This window comes from Gracilinanus agilis, chromosome 4, assembly GCF_016433145.1.
Source record: "Gracilinanus agilis isolate LMUSP501 chromosome 4, AgileGrace, whole genome shotgun sequence".
NCBI classification, from domain to species: domain Eukaryota; kingdom Metazoa; phylum Chordata; class Mammalia; order Didelphimorphia; family Didelphidae; genus Gracilinanus; species Gracilinanus agilis.
Genome location: NC_058133.1, coordinates 257441258 through 257458032, shown reverse-complemented (window position 1 = coordinate 257458032; position 16775 = coordinate 257441258). Strand labels below are relative to the sequence as shown.

Sequence of the window (16775 nt, the reverse complement as noted above, 5' to 3'; positions counted from 1 at the left end):
TCAGTTATAGTTGAATCTGATATGAATTACAGATCAAATTGTTTATGGCTCTCTACAGAGGAGAAAAGGGGGTGGGTATATATATATACATAAGATTTTATGAAGGTAAAAATCAACAAACCTTGGCAACTGATTGGATATGAGGGATGAGAGAGAATCGTTGAGGATGATCCCCAGCTTATGAGTCTGTGACTGAGAGGATAATGACTTCCTTGACAGTAATAGGGAAATTGGGAAAAGGAGAAATTTATGGGGGAAACAATACCAAGTTCGACTTTGGATATGTTGAATTTAAGCTGTCTATGGGTCAGTCAGTTCATATGTTTAATAGGCAATTGGAGACGTAAAACCAGAGGTGAGGAGAAAGGTTAGAACTGGAAAGCAGATCAGAGAGTCCTCTACATAGTGATAATTTTAGGACTCCGAAGGAGTTGATGAGATCACCAAGTGAAATAATATAAAGGGAGAAAAGAAGAGGGGTCAAGATATTCATGGTCAGTGGGCATTACCTAAAGGAAGCTCCTAGAAAAAAGACTAAGAAATACACACTACACAGTTAGGAGGAGAACAAGGACATGAAAATGTAGAGAAAAGAGAGTATCAAGGAGAAGAGGGTGATCACCACTCTCAGCGTTTGTTACATAGAAGTCAAGAAGGATAAGGACTGAGAAAAAACCATTGGATTGGGCAGTTAGGAGGTAGGAATTTTGGGAGAGCGCTTTCAGCTGAATAAAAGGGTTGGGAAGTCAGTGTAAAGAGTTACAAATAGAATGAGAGAAGTGGAAGTGCAGGCACCTATTGTAGATGGCCCTCTCTAGGAGTTTGCATGCAAAAGTCAAGAAAGATATGGGATGATGATAAAAATGGATTGACCAAGTGAAATTTTTTTGAGGTTGGGGAAAATATAGGCATGTTTGAGGATAGTAGGGAAGTAGCCGGTAGACAAGCAGAGATTGAAGATATGTGAAAGAATAGGGATGATAGAGAAGGTAGTCTGTAGAAGATGGGTTGGAATAGGATCACCTAAATATATAAAATATTTCTCCTTGCTGAGGACAATTGCTGCCTCTGTGTGAGATGAGGTGAAGGTTGATTATATTATCAGAAGGCATATGGGAGATGGGGATTAAGAAGATAATAAGAGGAAGCTTTTGGAGAAAAGTCTTCATTTTCTCAGTGAAATGAGATGCAAAATTCTCAACTTAAAAAGTGAGGGGAGGAAGAGTTATGGAAAGCTTGAAGAGGAATGAAAAGATTTGGAAAACCCACTATGGTGAGTGAGATAGAGAGTCAACTTGTTTTAATAAAGTGGAATTCCTCTAGTTCCAGTGTAAAGACTCTAATTAAGTTGATGCTGTGACTGACTATAAAATCCTAAATTTTAAACATGAGATAATAATATTAATAATAATCATTTTATGTAGCTCTTTAAGGTTTTTAAAGTTCTTTATTTACATAGGTCATTTCATTTGATCTTCACAGCAACCCTGGAAGATAAGTACTATTTTTATCCCCATTTTACAGATGAGGAAACTGAAGCTTAGAGATTTTAGGTGACTTGTCCAGCTGCTTGAAATGTCTGAGGCAGGATTTGACCTCAGTTCTTTGTCATTTTAAATCCAACATTCTTTCTACTGCAAAACAAAACTGACTTGTATAGACTAGAGAAATTCCTTTTCATTTCTGCCAAGATCCTATACAAGATAAGAAATTGGAGGTCACTATCAGTGAAATCTTCAAGTCCAACTTATCCTCTTTGTGTGCTTTCTTTTTTTTTTTTTTTTAACCCGTGTACTTCGGTGTATTGTCTCATAGGTGGAAGATTGGTAAGGGTGGGCAATGGGGGTCAAGTGACTTGCCCAGGGTCACACAGCTGGGAAGTGGCTGAGGCCGGGTTTGAACCTAGGACCTCCTGTCTCTAGGCCTGACTCTCACTCCACTGAGCTACCCAGCTGCCCCTTTGTGTGCTTTCTTTTTATGACTCCACATGAAGTAGCAGAAGAGACCCCAGCTCCCACAGTGCCAGCCACTGAGGCTCCTGAGCCCACAGAGAAGCCCCAGCTTGGGGAGCTGACAGTGATGGGGGCCACCCAGGATTCCCTGCAGCTCTCATGGACCATCTCCCAGGGACAATTTGACTCCTTCACAATCCAGTACAAAGACAGATATGGACAACCCCAGATCATGCGTGTTGAAGGAGACCAGAATGAGGTCACTATCTCTGACCTGGAGCCCGACCATAGATACAAGATGAATCTTTATGGTTACCATGATGGCCAGCGTGTGGGCCCAGTCTCTGTCATTGGCAAAACTGGTAAGTGAGAGACAGCAGAATTGTCAAGGGTGAGACTTCAGTGAGAAAGTATTTCCTTCCTGTGGATTGGTCTGTTTGTGGAGGTCCTTTGAAATATGGCAAGGATACCTGCTACCTCTTCCCACATTCCTTGTCTATTGTCACAATTTCCATTTTTCTTCTTCCTACCTATTTAATGAGCCTGACAAATACTCTGGAGCTAAGTAGAAAAGGGACCAGATGATACATCACTAGGATAATTTCTACTCTGCTAACTTCTCTGTGGTCCATTATGCTATGTCTTCTGGGAAGTCTAATCATGCTCAGTTATTCAGAATGTTTATTGAGCCAGGCATGACTCCCAACACTTTAATGGAAAAGCTTGCCTAAAGTACATCCTATCATTAAAATGGAAGAATTCCTTCTAGTCCCTGAATACACTTGAGGAACACAGGTGTGACAGACCCAAAGACAATGTTGGTGAATTTCTTCCTAGGGCTGACTTACTCTTTCTCTGTATCTACCCTTCCCAGCCCCACAAGAAGTAGAAGAGACCCCTGTGCCCACAGTGCCAGCCACTGAGGCACCTGAGCCCACAGAGAAGCCCCAGCTTGGGGAGCTGACAGTGATGGGGGCCACCCAGGATTCCCTGCAGCTGTCCTGGACCATCTCCCAGGGAGAATTTGACTCCTTCACAATCCAGTACAAGGACAAGGATGGGAGACCCCAGGCCATTCGTGTTGGGGGAGACCAGAATGAGGTTACTATCTCTGACCTGGAGCCTGACCACAGATACAAGATGAATCTCTATGGTTTCCATGATGGCCAGCGTGTGGGCCCAGTCTCTGTCATTGGCAAAACTGGTAAGTGAGGGACAGCAGAATTATCAAGGGTGAGACTCCAATGAGAATCTATTTCCTTCCTGTTGATTGGTCTGTCTTTGAAATATGGCCAGGATGCCTGTGACCTCTTCCCATATCCCTTGTCTGTTGCCACAATTTCCATTTTGCTTCTTCCTGCCTATTTAATGAATAAGACAATTGTTCTGGGCTGAATGGCAAAGGGACCAGATTATTAGAGAGAACTGTCAAGGGTGAAGCTCAGCCTGGGCATTGGTGGTTGATTCTCTATCTCTGTGTTCATTCTACTTCTGCCCAATATCGTTATCTTTGTTAATGTTCCACCTAATTCCCCAAATCCATGGTTCTTATGGTTGCTGTGTAGAAATGGTTATTGTTGTTGCTGTTTGTGCTCTGTTAACTACTCTGCTAGTAACTGTTTCAACCATTCACCTTCTCCACCTGGTAGTTATGGATTTAGCCAGTTGGTTGACATGCTCCTGGAACTTATCAAGTATCTCTGAAATTGTTAGGTAAAAGCTTTTCTTTCATAATCTAAAGAACACACCTTTCTAGGATTGGATAGGGGAAGTTCTTTATCCCTGCAAACATATGTGTTCCATTAGACCATGGAACAAATTATGAAGAGTTAATCCATCCCTGAATCCATTTACCCTCTCTTTGGTTCTTTCCCTCTCAGCTCCAGATGAGGTCATAGATGAGACCCCAACCCCTACAATTCCAGCTACAGAGCCTCCAAAATCCACCAAAGAACTCCTCCTGGGGCAGCTGATGGTGACAGAGGCCAGCCCAGATTCTCTTCAGCTCTCCTGGACTGTCACCCAGGGGGATTTTGACTCCTTTACAATCCAGTACAAGGACAGGGATGGCCAACTCCAGATAGTTCGTGTGGAAGGTGACAAGAATGAAGTCACAATTTCTGGCTTGGAACCCAATCACAAATATAAGATGAATCTCTATGGTTTCCATGACAGACATCGTGTGGGCCCTGTTTCTACCATAGGTATGATAGGTAAGTGATCAAAGCTGGTCTCTCAGGAGTGACTCACATTATTTTCTCTTTGCAACAACCCCATTCTAATTTTTTAAAAAATCAATAACAAGATTTCCTGGTCATATATAGCTAATAGCTTTATTTCAAAGGGTAATTCATTTTGATTCAGTCCAGCGAGGGCTTGTTGGTATGGAATCTGATCTATGCCTCTCTGCCCTCAGGTATTGTGGAGAGGGAGCATTTATATTCTTTGTAATGGGGATGATCTCAAGGTGGCAACTTTGGGGCAAGGGAAAGAGCCCAAGATTGGGGCCCCAAAGACGTAGAAAACTGCTCTGGCTCTGCAGCTGACTCACTCTTTGACTATGAACCACTCACTTCAGCTCACTCACACATGTTTCCTCAACTGTAAAATGCTTTTTTTTTGCCTATTTTACAGTGTGGTTTTGAAGCTCTGGGGGTTTTATGTGCAAGGGGCTTTGTAAGCCATAAAGCACTATATAAATGTCAACTCTTATTAGTAACAGGTTGAGGGCAGAAGGCAAAGGATGTTCAGAATATCTGGTTAACCAGAATACCCCATTTCCCAACCATTCATTAGGTTGCATTTGCCAGGAGCTGTGCAAAGTATTATAAACACAGTTTATTATTTTTATAAGTGTATTTCATAGGATCATAGATTTAGAGCTAGAAGGGACTTTTACAGGATATCCAATCCAACCATTTCACATTATAGTTGAGGAATTGAAGCCTGGAGAGGGTAAGTGACCTGCCTAAGGTAGTCCAGCTAATAAGTGACCAGAGGTGAGTTTTGAACCTAGGTTGCCCACTCCAAATCTAGCATGCTTTTCATCATATCACAGAGTACTATTCCATGGTGTCATTACCTCTTCATGCTACCTAATTCACTTGAGAGACCCACATTTGCCCTTCCAAGCCCAGTTCATCTTTGCCTTCTTTTGTCTCTATCCCAGTGCTAGAAGAAGAGACTCCATCCCCCACAGTCTTAATCACTGAGGCACCCACAGAAGCCTCCGTTAAACCTCAGCTAGGGATGCTGACAGTGATGGAGGCCACCTCAGACTCTCTGCGCCTCTCCTGGACTGTCTCTAAAGGCCAGTTTGACTCTTTCATGATGCAGTACAAGAATGGGGATGGACAATCTAAAGCAGTTCGCACTGGAGGCAACCAAAAAGAAATCATCATCTCTGGCCTGGAGCCTAATCACAAATACAAGATGAATCTCTTTGGCTTTGTTGATGGCCAGCGTGTGGGTCCCATCTCCACTATTGCTGTGACAGGTGAGTAGGGAGAACGAGGCTGTCTGGGGCAAGGGGCCTGGACCTGCTTTCCTTCCTACTCAACCCCACAGAAGCAACTATGCCCACACTTTCTATCACCTCCTCTCTCTGTGACCCCAACCAGACCTCTGCAGCTGAATGTAGTTAAGAGCCGATTCTTTGAAAATTGGTTACTTAGCTGGCCTGATGGCTGCTGTGGGCTCCTCCTTCCTTCCAATGCCTTTTTTAGGAGTCCGACAGTGTTCTACTCTGGGTTCCCTAGGACCCTCTTGCAAAATATTTCCTAGGTTTCACTTAAGTTTCTGCCACCCTAAATCCCCAGGACTCCCCTCTGCAGCTCATTTCAGCTGGTCTTTGTTCTTCTCTGACCTAGCTCCTGAAGCCACTGAAGTCCTAGCAGAACCCTACCTAGGGGAGTTGACTGTGACTGACGTAAGCCAGGACTCCTTGCAGCTCAGCTGGAGCGTCCTTCAGGGCCCTTTCGACTCCTTTGTGATCCAGTACAAAGATAGAGAGGGGGGGCTCCAGGTGGTGCCAGTAGCAGGTGACCAGAGTGGGGCCACTATCTCTAGCCTAGAGCCCTCTCGGAAATACAAGTTCCTGCTCTTTGGACTTCACAATGGGAAACGCAGTGCCCCTATCTCTGCAGAAGCCAAGACCCGTGAGTGCACAATGGAAATCTGCTTTTTCCAGACTTTGTTCCTCTCTTCCACATTCCTCTTTCTGGCACTGTTAGAAGCCTAGAGTCCTGGAATGTTTTCATTCTTGTCCTGTTTCACTCTCTAGTGGTTGTGATTAGCATGTTCTTTCTTCCATGATCAGAGCAAGGAAAAAACTATAAGGCCCTTGTTACACTAGGACCTTGAATCCCACCTTTTTAATGCCAGACTTTAACCTCCTTCCCAGTACTTGATATAGGGCGAAGTCGCACTAAGGGCACTCAGGAGAGAACTATTCAAACCCCAGAGCCAATACTTATTAACTCAAGTGACCTTATGTCATTTAAACCTCTCCAAAACCTCAGTTTTCCCTGTGCATAAAAAAAGGGAATAATAATACTATCTAGTTCACAGAGTTGTTATGAGAAAAATATTTTGTAAAATTTGAAACTCTAGAAATGTAGGCTACTGCTACTACTTCCTTGTTTCCTATCCATTTATTTTTTCTTTTAACCTATATTCCTACCATTATATCCTATCTCCCTTTCTTTAAACTGGCTTTTTTCTATCCTGATAAATTTCTATAGGAACAGAAAATGTAGTCCCTATGCAACAGGCATCTCTGTTCTTTCAGAATTCAGTCTCCTTCCTCAGAGACCTGAGCTAATCTAGCCTTAGGAAAGCTGCTCAAGATAGGATTGCCTTCTCTCTCTACCCTTTTTTCTGTTTCCCTATGCCTTTGCATTTGTCTCTTATTGTCTTCTCTCTTTCTTTCTCTCCTGTCCTCTCCTTTCCATCTCTCTCTCTGTCTCTCTGTCTCTCTCTGTTTCTCTGTCTCTCTCTTCTCCCTCTCCTCTCTTTCCTCCTCTCTTTCCTCTACCTCTTTCCTCTCCCTCTTGGTCTGTCTGTCTGTCTCTCTCTCTCCCCCTGCCTCCCTCTCTCTTTCCACATCTCTGTCTCTCCTACAGTTCCAGCAGTGAAGCCATCTCCCCTCTTAGGGGAGATGATTGTGACAGACCCGACTCCAGGCTCCTTGCACCTCTCCTGGACAATCCTTCAAGGTCCCTTTGACTCCTTTGTGGTCCAATACAAGGACAAGGATGGGCAGCCCCAGGTGGTACCGTTAGGAAGAGATCAGAGAGAGATCACCATCTCCAACTTAGAACCCAACCGGAAGTACAAGTTTCTGCTCTATGGACTCTTGGGCAAGAAACGAATTGGTCCTATCTCTGCAGATGGCGTCACAGGTGAGTAGGACCCAAGAGAACATATTTCTTCTCCCCCCTCTCCCAAACAGTATTGTCCCAAAGATTTTCCCCATAATGGTTTTTTCTTAAGTACCCCCTCAAAAAGACCCCATAACCTCCCCTTTAAAATTCATTTTACTTCCCAGCTATTCTTAATAGTCAGAAAGTTCCAGTTCTGTCTATCTGAAAAATTTTTTTCTCTATAATGACCTGTTTTTAACTTGAACACTGTCCCAGCTTGGTCTTATCTCCTCTAGGCTTATTGCAATGGCAACCCAGGGCCATCTTTATGGCTTCAGGCCCCTTTGGTCACCTTTTCTTCACTGTCATGGCTCTTGCTCCTTTCTTAGTCATCATCCCTTCTCACTTTTAATTAAGTTTTCTTTTTTTCTTAAGTCACTTAAAAATGAGAGGCACTATTGAGGGGCAGGATAGTCTAGTACATGGAGCAACAAAGTGGTTGGAGTCACAAAGACCTGGATTCAAACCTCACCATACTTATTAGTTCTGTGACCCTAGGAAAGTCACTAAATGTCTCTGAAACTTAATTTTCTCATGTGTAAAATGGAAATAATACTTATAGTATCTAACTTCATATGGTTCTTGTGAGACTCAAATGCTATATTATATGAAAAGCTTTTTGAAAACTTTAAAGTGCCATTGAAAGGTCATTACAACTACTAGCATCATTTTTATTTTATTTATTTTTTTTTTTTAAGAAACAAAAACAACTCTTACCTTCTGTCTTGTAGTCAATACTGTGTATTGGCTCCAAGGCAGAAGAGTGGTAAGGGTAGGCAATGGGGGTCAAGTGACTTGCCCAGGGTCACACAGCTGGGAAATGTCTGGGGCCAGATTTGAACCTAGGGCCTCAGGTCTCTAGGCCTGGCTTTCAATCCACTGAGCCAGCTGCCCCCTATTTTTATTTTTAAGCCTTTACCTTGTGTCTTGGAATCGATATTGACTATTCGTTCCAAGACAGAAGAGTGGTAAGGGCTAGACAGTAGGGTTAAGTGTTTTGCCCAGTCACACAGCTAGGAATTGTCTGAAGTCAAATTTGAACCCAGGACCCCCCCCCATCTCCAGGCCTGGCTCTCAGTCCACTAAACCACCTAGCTGCTCCTTAATTAAACCTTATTAAATTGCATGACATTAGCGTCCCAGAGAGGGAGAATGTCATGGTCTCATACATTCCAACTAGAATAGTTGAAATTTGAACCCTAAGTGTTCTTTCCATTACATAGTTCAGAAGGAGCTAACAGCACTTCCATTCCTTTAGTGCTCTAGAAACTTAGCACCTGCAAGTGCAAGATTCCCTGCAAGAATCATTCATACTTCATGTATACATGTTTCTGCATATACCTATGTATGCATACATATGTAGATACACATGTATACACATTCATGTATGCATGTATTTTGTTGTCATTTCAGTTGTTAGACTTTTGTGACCTCATTTGGAGTTTTCTTGGCAAAGATACTGGAGTAATTTACCAATTCCTACATACCAGCTCATTGTACAGATGAGGAAACTGAGGCAAACAGGCTTAAGTGACTTGTCCAGGGTCACATAGCTAATAAGTATCTGAGGCCAGATTTGAACTCAGATTTTCCTGACTCTAGGCCTAGTATGCTACCCACTGTGCCACTTAGCTGTCCCATATGCATGTGTGTATGGTGCACACATATGCATTATAATATATATATATATATCGACACACATACACATGTGGGGGGGCAGCTAGATGGTCCGGTGGATAGAGTGCCAGGCCTGGCATCAGGAAAACTCATCTTCCCAAGTTCAAATCTGGCCTCAAGACACTTACTAGCTGTGTGACTCTGGGCAAGTCATTTAATGGTGTTGGCCTTGGTTTCCTCATCTATAAAATGAGCTGGAGAAGGAAGTGGCAAACCACTGCAGTATCTCTGCCAAGAAAACCCCAAATGGGTCACAAAGAGTCAGACAAGACACAGCTGAACAATAAAAACAAATGTGTGTATGCATGTAGGTAAACCATTCAGAATGTTTAAGAGTGGGAGATAGTCCAAGCTTCTAGCAGTTGTGAGATAGGTGGTGAGCTGGGTTAATCACTCCTACTTGTCCCCTTTTCACACTACTACTGACTCATTATCTAGATGAATTTCCTAGTATAAATATGTTTTCTATGCTCTGGGAAGTAGCCTCAAAGAATATGGGATTATCTCTATTTTTTATTTTTTTAGTTCTGAACCAGAGATAATAATACTCTAGCAAAACACCTCCTTGTTAGATCTCTCTCACTTCTCTGGGGATATTTCCACTTCAATTACCACCTCCAAATGCATTACCAATTAGTATTCACAAACTAGGAAAGGTCTTTGGTTAACACAGTTTGTAGAGACAAAATAACTGTTTAATGCAAAGAAAGGTAAATACTTTCCCAGGCTTCCCATGAAGGAGCCCCAGGGAAGAAAAGGGATACAAGATTACTGTCTTGGAATATCTAATCTCAAGCTTTTTATTAACACAGCTCTTTCATGATACTTCTCATACATAATCTACCCAAGTAACCTCTCTTCCTGAGTCCTTTCCTCTTCTTTTATAGCAACAGATTCAGGGTTTCTCATGATCTTCTTTACTTCAGCTCAATTTCTCTTTGAGTTTCTCCCAGATTCATTGATCTGATTTTTTACAGGTCAGGTCGCCTAAAGCCGTAGCCCATTATTCTTTAACCTATGGAGTTGTTTCTATTTCAGTTTTTGTAGACTTAGTCACATCCTATAAAAGGATCACTGAATGTGTAATGTTTTACAGTTAGCTTAACACTTCATTATCTGGTCCCTCAGGAATTAGACTATAAAAGACTAATTTCTTATAATTAGTTTAAGTAGGAAACTACCAAGATGTTGGCCTAGAATGATCTTATCCTTTGTCCTACCCTGCTACCTACTGCCACCTAGAATCACAGAACTTAGGAGTGGCCACAGTGGCCATCAAGTCCAACCCCTACACAAAATGAATTCTCTATGTCTCATACCCTACAAGTAAGTAGGCATCTAGCCTCTACTTGAAGACTTCCAAAGAAGTAAAACTATTTTTCAAGGCATCCCATTGTATTTCTGGACAGCTCTAATTAAGAAGTTTTTCCTGACAGCCTAAATTTACTTCCAGAAACTTCCACTTATTGCTCCTAGTTCTGTCTTAGTAAGTCAAAAAGAACAAGTTGAATCGTCTTCCACATAAAAATCTTAAAGACAACCATCATCTCCTCCTCCCCATCTCTCCATACTGTCTTCTCTTCTCCAGAAAATAGTGCCCAGTTACTTCAAGTGATCCTCATTTGACATGGACTTAGGGCCCTTTGTCATCTTGGTACCCTCCCTCTGCTCGCTCTCTGGATTATCAATGGTATCCAGAAATAAACATAATACTCTGGAAGAAGTCTAACAAGGGCAGAGTGTGGTGATTATTATTTCCCCCCCACCCCCACCCCACAACTTCCTGGAAGCTGTGCTTCTCAATGTAGTCCAAAATTCCATTAGCTTTTTTGGCTGCCACATCACACAACTGACTCATACTGGCTCATGTGGTTCACCAAAACCCACAGATATTTTTTCAGAACCACTGCTGTCTAATCATACCTCCCCCCATCTTATATTTATGAAATTGATTTTTTGTACCCAAATGCCAGACTTTACATTTATCCCTAAGAATTTCATTTTGTTAGATTGAACCCAAAGTTCCACACTGTAAAGATCTGTTTAGATCCTTGATCATTCAGAGGAAAGTCTGTCCTCATGATCTATGAGGGATATTTTCAATAAGGAATTTGTCTCTCAGAGAAAAACTCCTGAGTTTTCACTTTTCTCTGTCTCAGTTCTATTGGATTTTTCCAGGTTCCTGAGCTAAGACAGCTACTCTCACCAGTATTCCTGGCCATTTAGAACACTCCAGTCTCCCTGGATATCCCAGCCTAGTTGTGAACAAATTCCTTTTTCCATTCATCCATTAAGCATTTATCAAGCAACTATTATGTGTCCATCTCTGTGCTAGGTGCTCAGGATACAAAGAGAAAAAAAAAACAGTCCTTGCCCCAAAAGAGCTTCCATTTTCTCTGGGGGGTGAGGATGGGGTCAATACATACCCAGATATGGTAGTTCAAATGTATATTAAATACACAAAAAATAATCTCTGGGGTGGGAAATAGAAATGTCACCTCAGGGGAAATCAAGAAATGGCTCTTGTAGGATATATACCTTGAGCAGAGTAAGAGGTGAAGTGAGTAAGAGAAGGGTTTTAGTGTGCTCTTTTAGTTCAACTAAAAACAGGCTTGGAGTATTTTTTAAAATAACTTTTTTAGGAAACATTGAGAAAAACCAAACAACCAAAACAGAATAAAAAAACCTTGAAATAATGAATTAGAATGAAGAATTTTCAGAAAAGCTTCCTGTCCTAACTGCACCCATGTCTGACAATTAACTTGGCACAGCTGGCACAGGACTTTAGTATGACTAAGTCTTGTGAAATTCTTATTCTGTTTCACAACCTGTTTCCTAGTCCCTTTCTAGTTGTGGGTCCCCAGGTTGCTTCCTTTGGGCTGTACTTAGGGTTACCAACTTGCTGGTATTTGGTTTGTTGAGCTGACATGTGCTGATATGGTCCTTTTGTTTGAGTTCTGGTTTTGATTTTGGTAATGAGAGATGTGCCGCCTTTTTACTCTGCAGCTGCTTTGACACCTGTAAGGATTCTTTCTCTGGGTTTAGGCCATCCTGCTAGACTCACAATTGCCTTCTTCATCCCTGTTGGATGTTTCTATGACTTCAGTCCCCAGAAAGCCTTAACCACTTTTTGACTTATTTTTCTCTGTCTGGTTCATTCTGCTTGAGGCAGATTCACTAGCTGGTAAGGCTAGGTCTACCCTTTGGAGAACCTAAATGTCTTCATTTATGTTTCTAAGCTACCATCTGGGTCTAGATAACTTAGCAGCTATATGGCCTGCATGGTGCAGTCCATCATTTCCCCTTGGAATCTGTCACTTTCATGTCATTCCCTGGAATGACCAACTGGAAGCATAGTTAAGTGTCCTGTTACCTCCCATGTTAAATATGCTATCTGTTTGTGCCTTCTGTGTTCCCATTTCCTGTATGAGGAGTACCCTGGCTCTTAGACCTTTTACAGAGCTGAGATTCTCCATAGATCCTGAGCCCAGTGAGTGAGCAAACCTTCCCTGGCTCAGGTCACCAGCCACTCTGTTCCCTTCCCCAGGCTCTCTCTGATGATTCATTTCATCGCCTTTCCACATATGGGAAGAGTTTTTCTGCAATTTAGTCACCCTAGTACTACAATGTCAAAACAATTCTACACACATACTAACACCAACAATAAAAGAAAAGGTGTTACCTTAATCCAGTCCATTCCAACATGCTTCTCTCAAGAATCCAATCTCAAATTTTCTAGCATTTGCTTTCCAAGTATGTTCCTTCTCCATAAGACTATCCTGGGCACTTCCATGCATACATCCTGTAACCCAGGCCATGTGCCCGCTATTTTTCCCTCTGGTCTCTCTCCTAATGTCTCCCTGGCTAGGCAGCCCCAGTCTGGGTTAAAACAAGACAGAGTTAATTCTCCAATTGACTTATTTTCCTCTCTCTTTCTCTTTCCCCACTTTAGTCCCACCTGTTATGCCTCATTTCCCACTCTCCACATCCCCTCCACTTGGCTTTTCACCCCAGGGACAATTGAGGGGTGAGGGATAAAGGAAGGCTTGACCTCATAAGAAGAATATGGAAAAAGTTGATGTCACTGTTCCAATGACTCAGCCGCCCCAGAGGCAAAGGAATTGGGGGGCATAGGGTGTGGGCAAAGATTTGGGTCTCTGACCTTCACCCTACTCCCAGGAACATGAATCATACTAGTTAGAGCCAAACTAAGAACTAGACTAAGGACAAGCTAATTCCTTTCGTATTTCTTTCTTTCTTTTAAACCCTTACCTTCTGTCTTAGTATCAATATTAAGTATCAGTTCTAAGATAAAAGAGCAACAAGGGGGTTAAATGACTTGCCCAGGGTCACACAGCTAGGAAGTGTCTGAGGTCAAATTTGAACCCAGCCTGGCTCTCTATCCACAGAGCCACCTACCAAATCCTTTTAATGCTTTTCTAAAAGTCTCAGAGACTTGGTCTGGGACCACTCCATCCTACCCTAGCCTCAGGTTCCTATGAGTCCATCATCAAGCCCCCTCCTCAGACCTCTCCCTTTTCCTCTCATGTCTGTCCCTTCGTGTATCCATCTCATCTATCTCAGACCTCCTCCTTATACCTACAGTGGCAATGAGGCCAGCTTCACTGAACCTTGGGAAGTAGGTATAGACAATGTTATCTACGACACAGGGCAGGTCAAGGGAACAGAAGGGCCTGCACAGGGGGTAGGGATTTGAGGATGGGAGGAGTTGTTAGGATGATTCATGAAAGAAGATTAGCTCAACTGCTGCTTCCAGCCTCAAAACTTGCTATTTGGGGGCATCTCCAAGGCAACTAACATATATCCTTTTCATTGTGTGCTTCCTTCAGAATTCTGGCCCTTCCCTGGTCAGAAGACTTGCCAAGACCAGGCCCCAAGGGCAAACTGAGGTGAAAGAGAGGACCTCCTTTCCCCTCCCTACCTCCTTTTCCAATATATGACTAATTTATTCATCAGTTGGCCTAACTGATGTGTGATTTATTCTAGGCAAAAATAAGCAATGGTAAAAGGAGATGGGGGAGAAAGATGGGGGGCTTTGTCTGTGCTCGGGCAGAAGAAGAATGTGGGTCTAGGCCTGAGACTTCAAAAAGGAAAGGCTCTGAAGGAGAACTGGCTGATGTCCTGTAATTCTGGAGGCCAGGACCAGAATTAACCTATTGACAACCATTTTTTTCCTTTCTGAAACCTAATCTTCAATTTTTCTTGACAATAGTACAAAAACTTGTTCAGTCATGTCTGACTCTTCATGACCCCATTTAGGGTTTTCTTGGTAAGGATACTGGATGCCAATTCATTTTACAGATGAGGAAACTGAGACCAACAAGGTTAAGTGATTTGCCCAGAGTTATACAGTTAGTAAAGTGTCTAAGGTTGGATTTGAACTCAAAAAGAAGAGTCTTCCTGACTACAGACCCAGTTCTCTATCTACTATGCCACCTAGGAGAGCACAAATTTCTGACTAGCATGGGCTGAGAACCCTTTTTCAATTCTCAACTGGTGCCATTCCTATACTCTCAGTTTATTGATTGTTTTTTTAATGTCTTAATTGGTTTTCTACCATAGTCATTTCTCCAATATTCTCCTTCTCTCTGACCACCCAGACATGAATAATATATAAAAATAATTAATAATAATATGATAGAAAAGAATATGTAGAGATAGAGAGAAATAGCTAGGTAATATAGTAGATAGAGAGCTGGGAGTCAGGAAGACCGGGTTTCAAAACCAACCTCAGTCACTTACTAGCTATGTGACCCTGGGCAAGTCACTTAACTTCTGCCTACCACAAAATAAAGATAATAATAATAGCACCTACATTCCACAGTTGTGGTAAGGATCAAATGAGATAATATTTGTAAAGCATTTTGTAAGCCTTAAAAACACTATTATTAATAATAGAAAATTCCCTCATAACAGAGAAAAATAGAACAGAAACTACATCTGTCTACATATATTGGGCACCCAGAGTTCCGAGGAAGATATATTTTGTTATAATTTGTGTATTATCCTGTGACCTCTGGAACCAAAACTGGTCATATTACACTTCAGCTGCCTTTGACTTTTGTTGTGACTTACAGTATTATAGTATATTGTACTCCCAGGCCTGTCCTTTTTATCCTGGGTCAGTCATATTGATCTCCTCATATTTCTCTGAATTTCTCACATTTCCTGTTTTTTTGGTTTTTTTTGCTTAATCAGATTCCAGTATCTTCATATACCCCAGCCTGTTTAGCCACTCCTCACTTAATGGGTACCCACTTTGTTTCCAATTTTTCAATGTCACAAAAAAAATATTGCTATGAATCCACTGATAGATAAGGGACTCTTCTGTTTTGACTATTTAAAGGTGCATGTACACTAGTAAGATTTTTGGGTCAAAGAATATGACTAATTTGCAGCTCTACCAACAATGAATCAGTGTGCCTGACTGCCCATAACTCTTCCAGATTTAACCTATTTTGCCCATTTTATGGATGTGAGGTGAAACCTCACATTTTATTTTACAATTCTGTTATTAGAAGTGACTTATGGGGGCAACTAAGTGGCTCAGTGGATTGAGAACCAGGCCCAGAGACAGGAGGTCCTGGGTTCAGATGTGGCCTTAAGACACTTCCCAGCTGTGTGACCCTGAGCAAGTCACTTAAGCCCCATTGCCTAGCCCTTACCACTCTTCTGCCTAGAACCAATACACAGTATTAATTCTAAGATGGAAGATAAGAGTTTTTTTAAAAAGTGACTTGTAATATCTTTTCATATAATCATTGACAGTTTATGATTCTCCTTTTGAAAACTCTTCATGTTCTTTGACCACTTAACTAGGAAATGGCTCTTAGCATATATTTATTTAGATCACTTCCCTAGATATATTTCTTGGCTATCACACTTTTATCTAAGAAACTTGATATAAAGGATGTTTCATTTGTCTTCTTACCTTTGTTGATTCATGCAAGAAAATGTTTAATTTTATATATTCAGAGGTGTCTGTTTTGCCCTTTGCAATCATCTCTTCCTTGTTTAGTTATGAAACTTCTCTCTCTTTTTGAATTCTCTCCTAGAGTTAGATCCCTAACTCTCACTCAGCTTGGGGGCAATGAAGGCAACACATGCAACTCTCAACTCCCTGAGCCTTTCGTGGATAGTCTCACAGGGTCCCTTCAACTTTCTTGTGGTCCAGTACAAGGTTAAGGATGGGCAGCCTCAGATATTGCCTGTTGTTAGAGATTGTGTTTGGCCTGGAGCCTAATAGAAAGTACAAGTTCCTCCTATATGGTTCTCCTGATGGAAAGCATATTGGCCCCATCTCTGCTCAGAGTGTGACAGGTCAGCAGGGGTAGATGAGAATTGTACTTCATCCATCACCCCAAATGTCAACTTAATGTCCCTGGGTAGCTACATAACCCTTTATTCTTTTCCTTTCTTTGGGGAGACAACAAGCTCTTTTTGGTAGTGAGGGCAATGGAGAAAGTGGGATAGGTTGGGGTAAGGAGAAAGGCCTGGCTAGCATTCCAGCTAGATAATAGGCATTTATTAAGCATTTGCTGTTGTTTGCAGAGTACTATACTAAGACCTGAGAAGTGGCTGAGTGATGGAGGAGGAAAGTAGGGGGATTCTAGAATGAAAGGAGACATGGTCCTAGCTGGGTAGATAAAGCAGTCATCCATGAAACAATTTCAAGAACAATTACAAGCAACATTTGCAAAAT

General features: G+C 41.9%; 1 protein-coding gene across 1 annotated transcript in view; it reads left to right on the top strand.

The window, feature by feature from the left end:
• Nucleotides 1-16775, top strand: part of TNXB (tenascin XB) — a 73542-nt gene that overhangs the window by 50195 nt on the left and 6572 nt on the right. Inside the window, exons 25-30 of the mRNA XM_044675267.1 lie at nucleotides 1953-2314; nucleotides 2827-3156; nucleotides 3833-4165; nucleotides 5122-5448; nucleotides 5822-6109; nucleotides 7076-7354. Coding sequence (XP_044531202.1) covers nucleotides 1953-2314; nucleotides 2827-3156; nucleotides 3833-4165; nucleotides 5122-5448; nucleotides 5822-6109; nucleotides 7076-7354 — 1919 coding nt within the window. The remainder of the gene's footprint in view (nucleotides 1-1952; nucleotides 2315-2826; nucleotides 3157-3832; nucleotides 4166-5121; nucleotides 5449-5821; nucleotides 6110-7075; nucleotides 7355-16775) is intronic.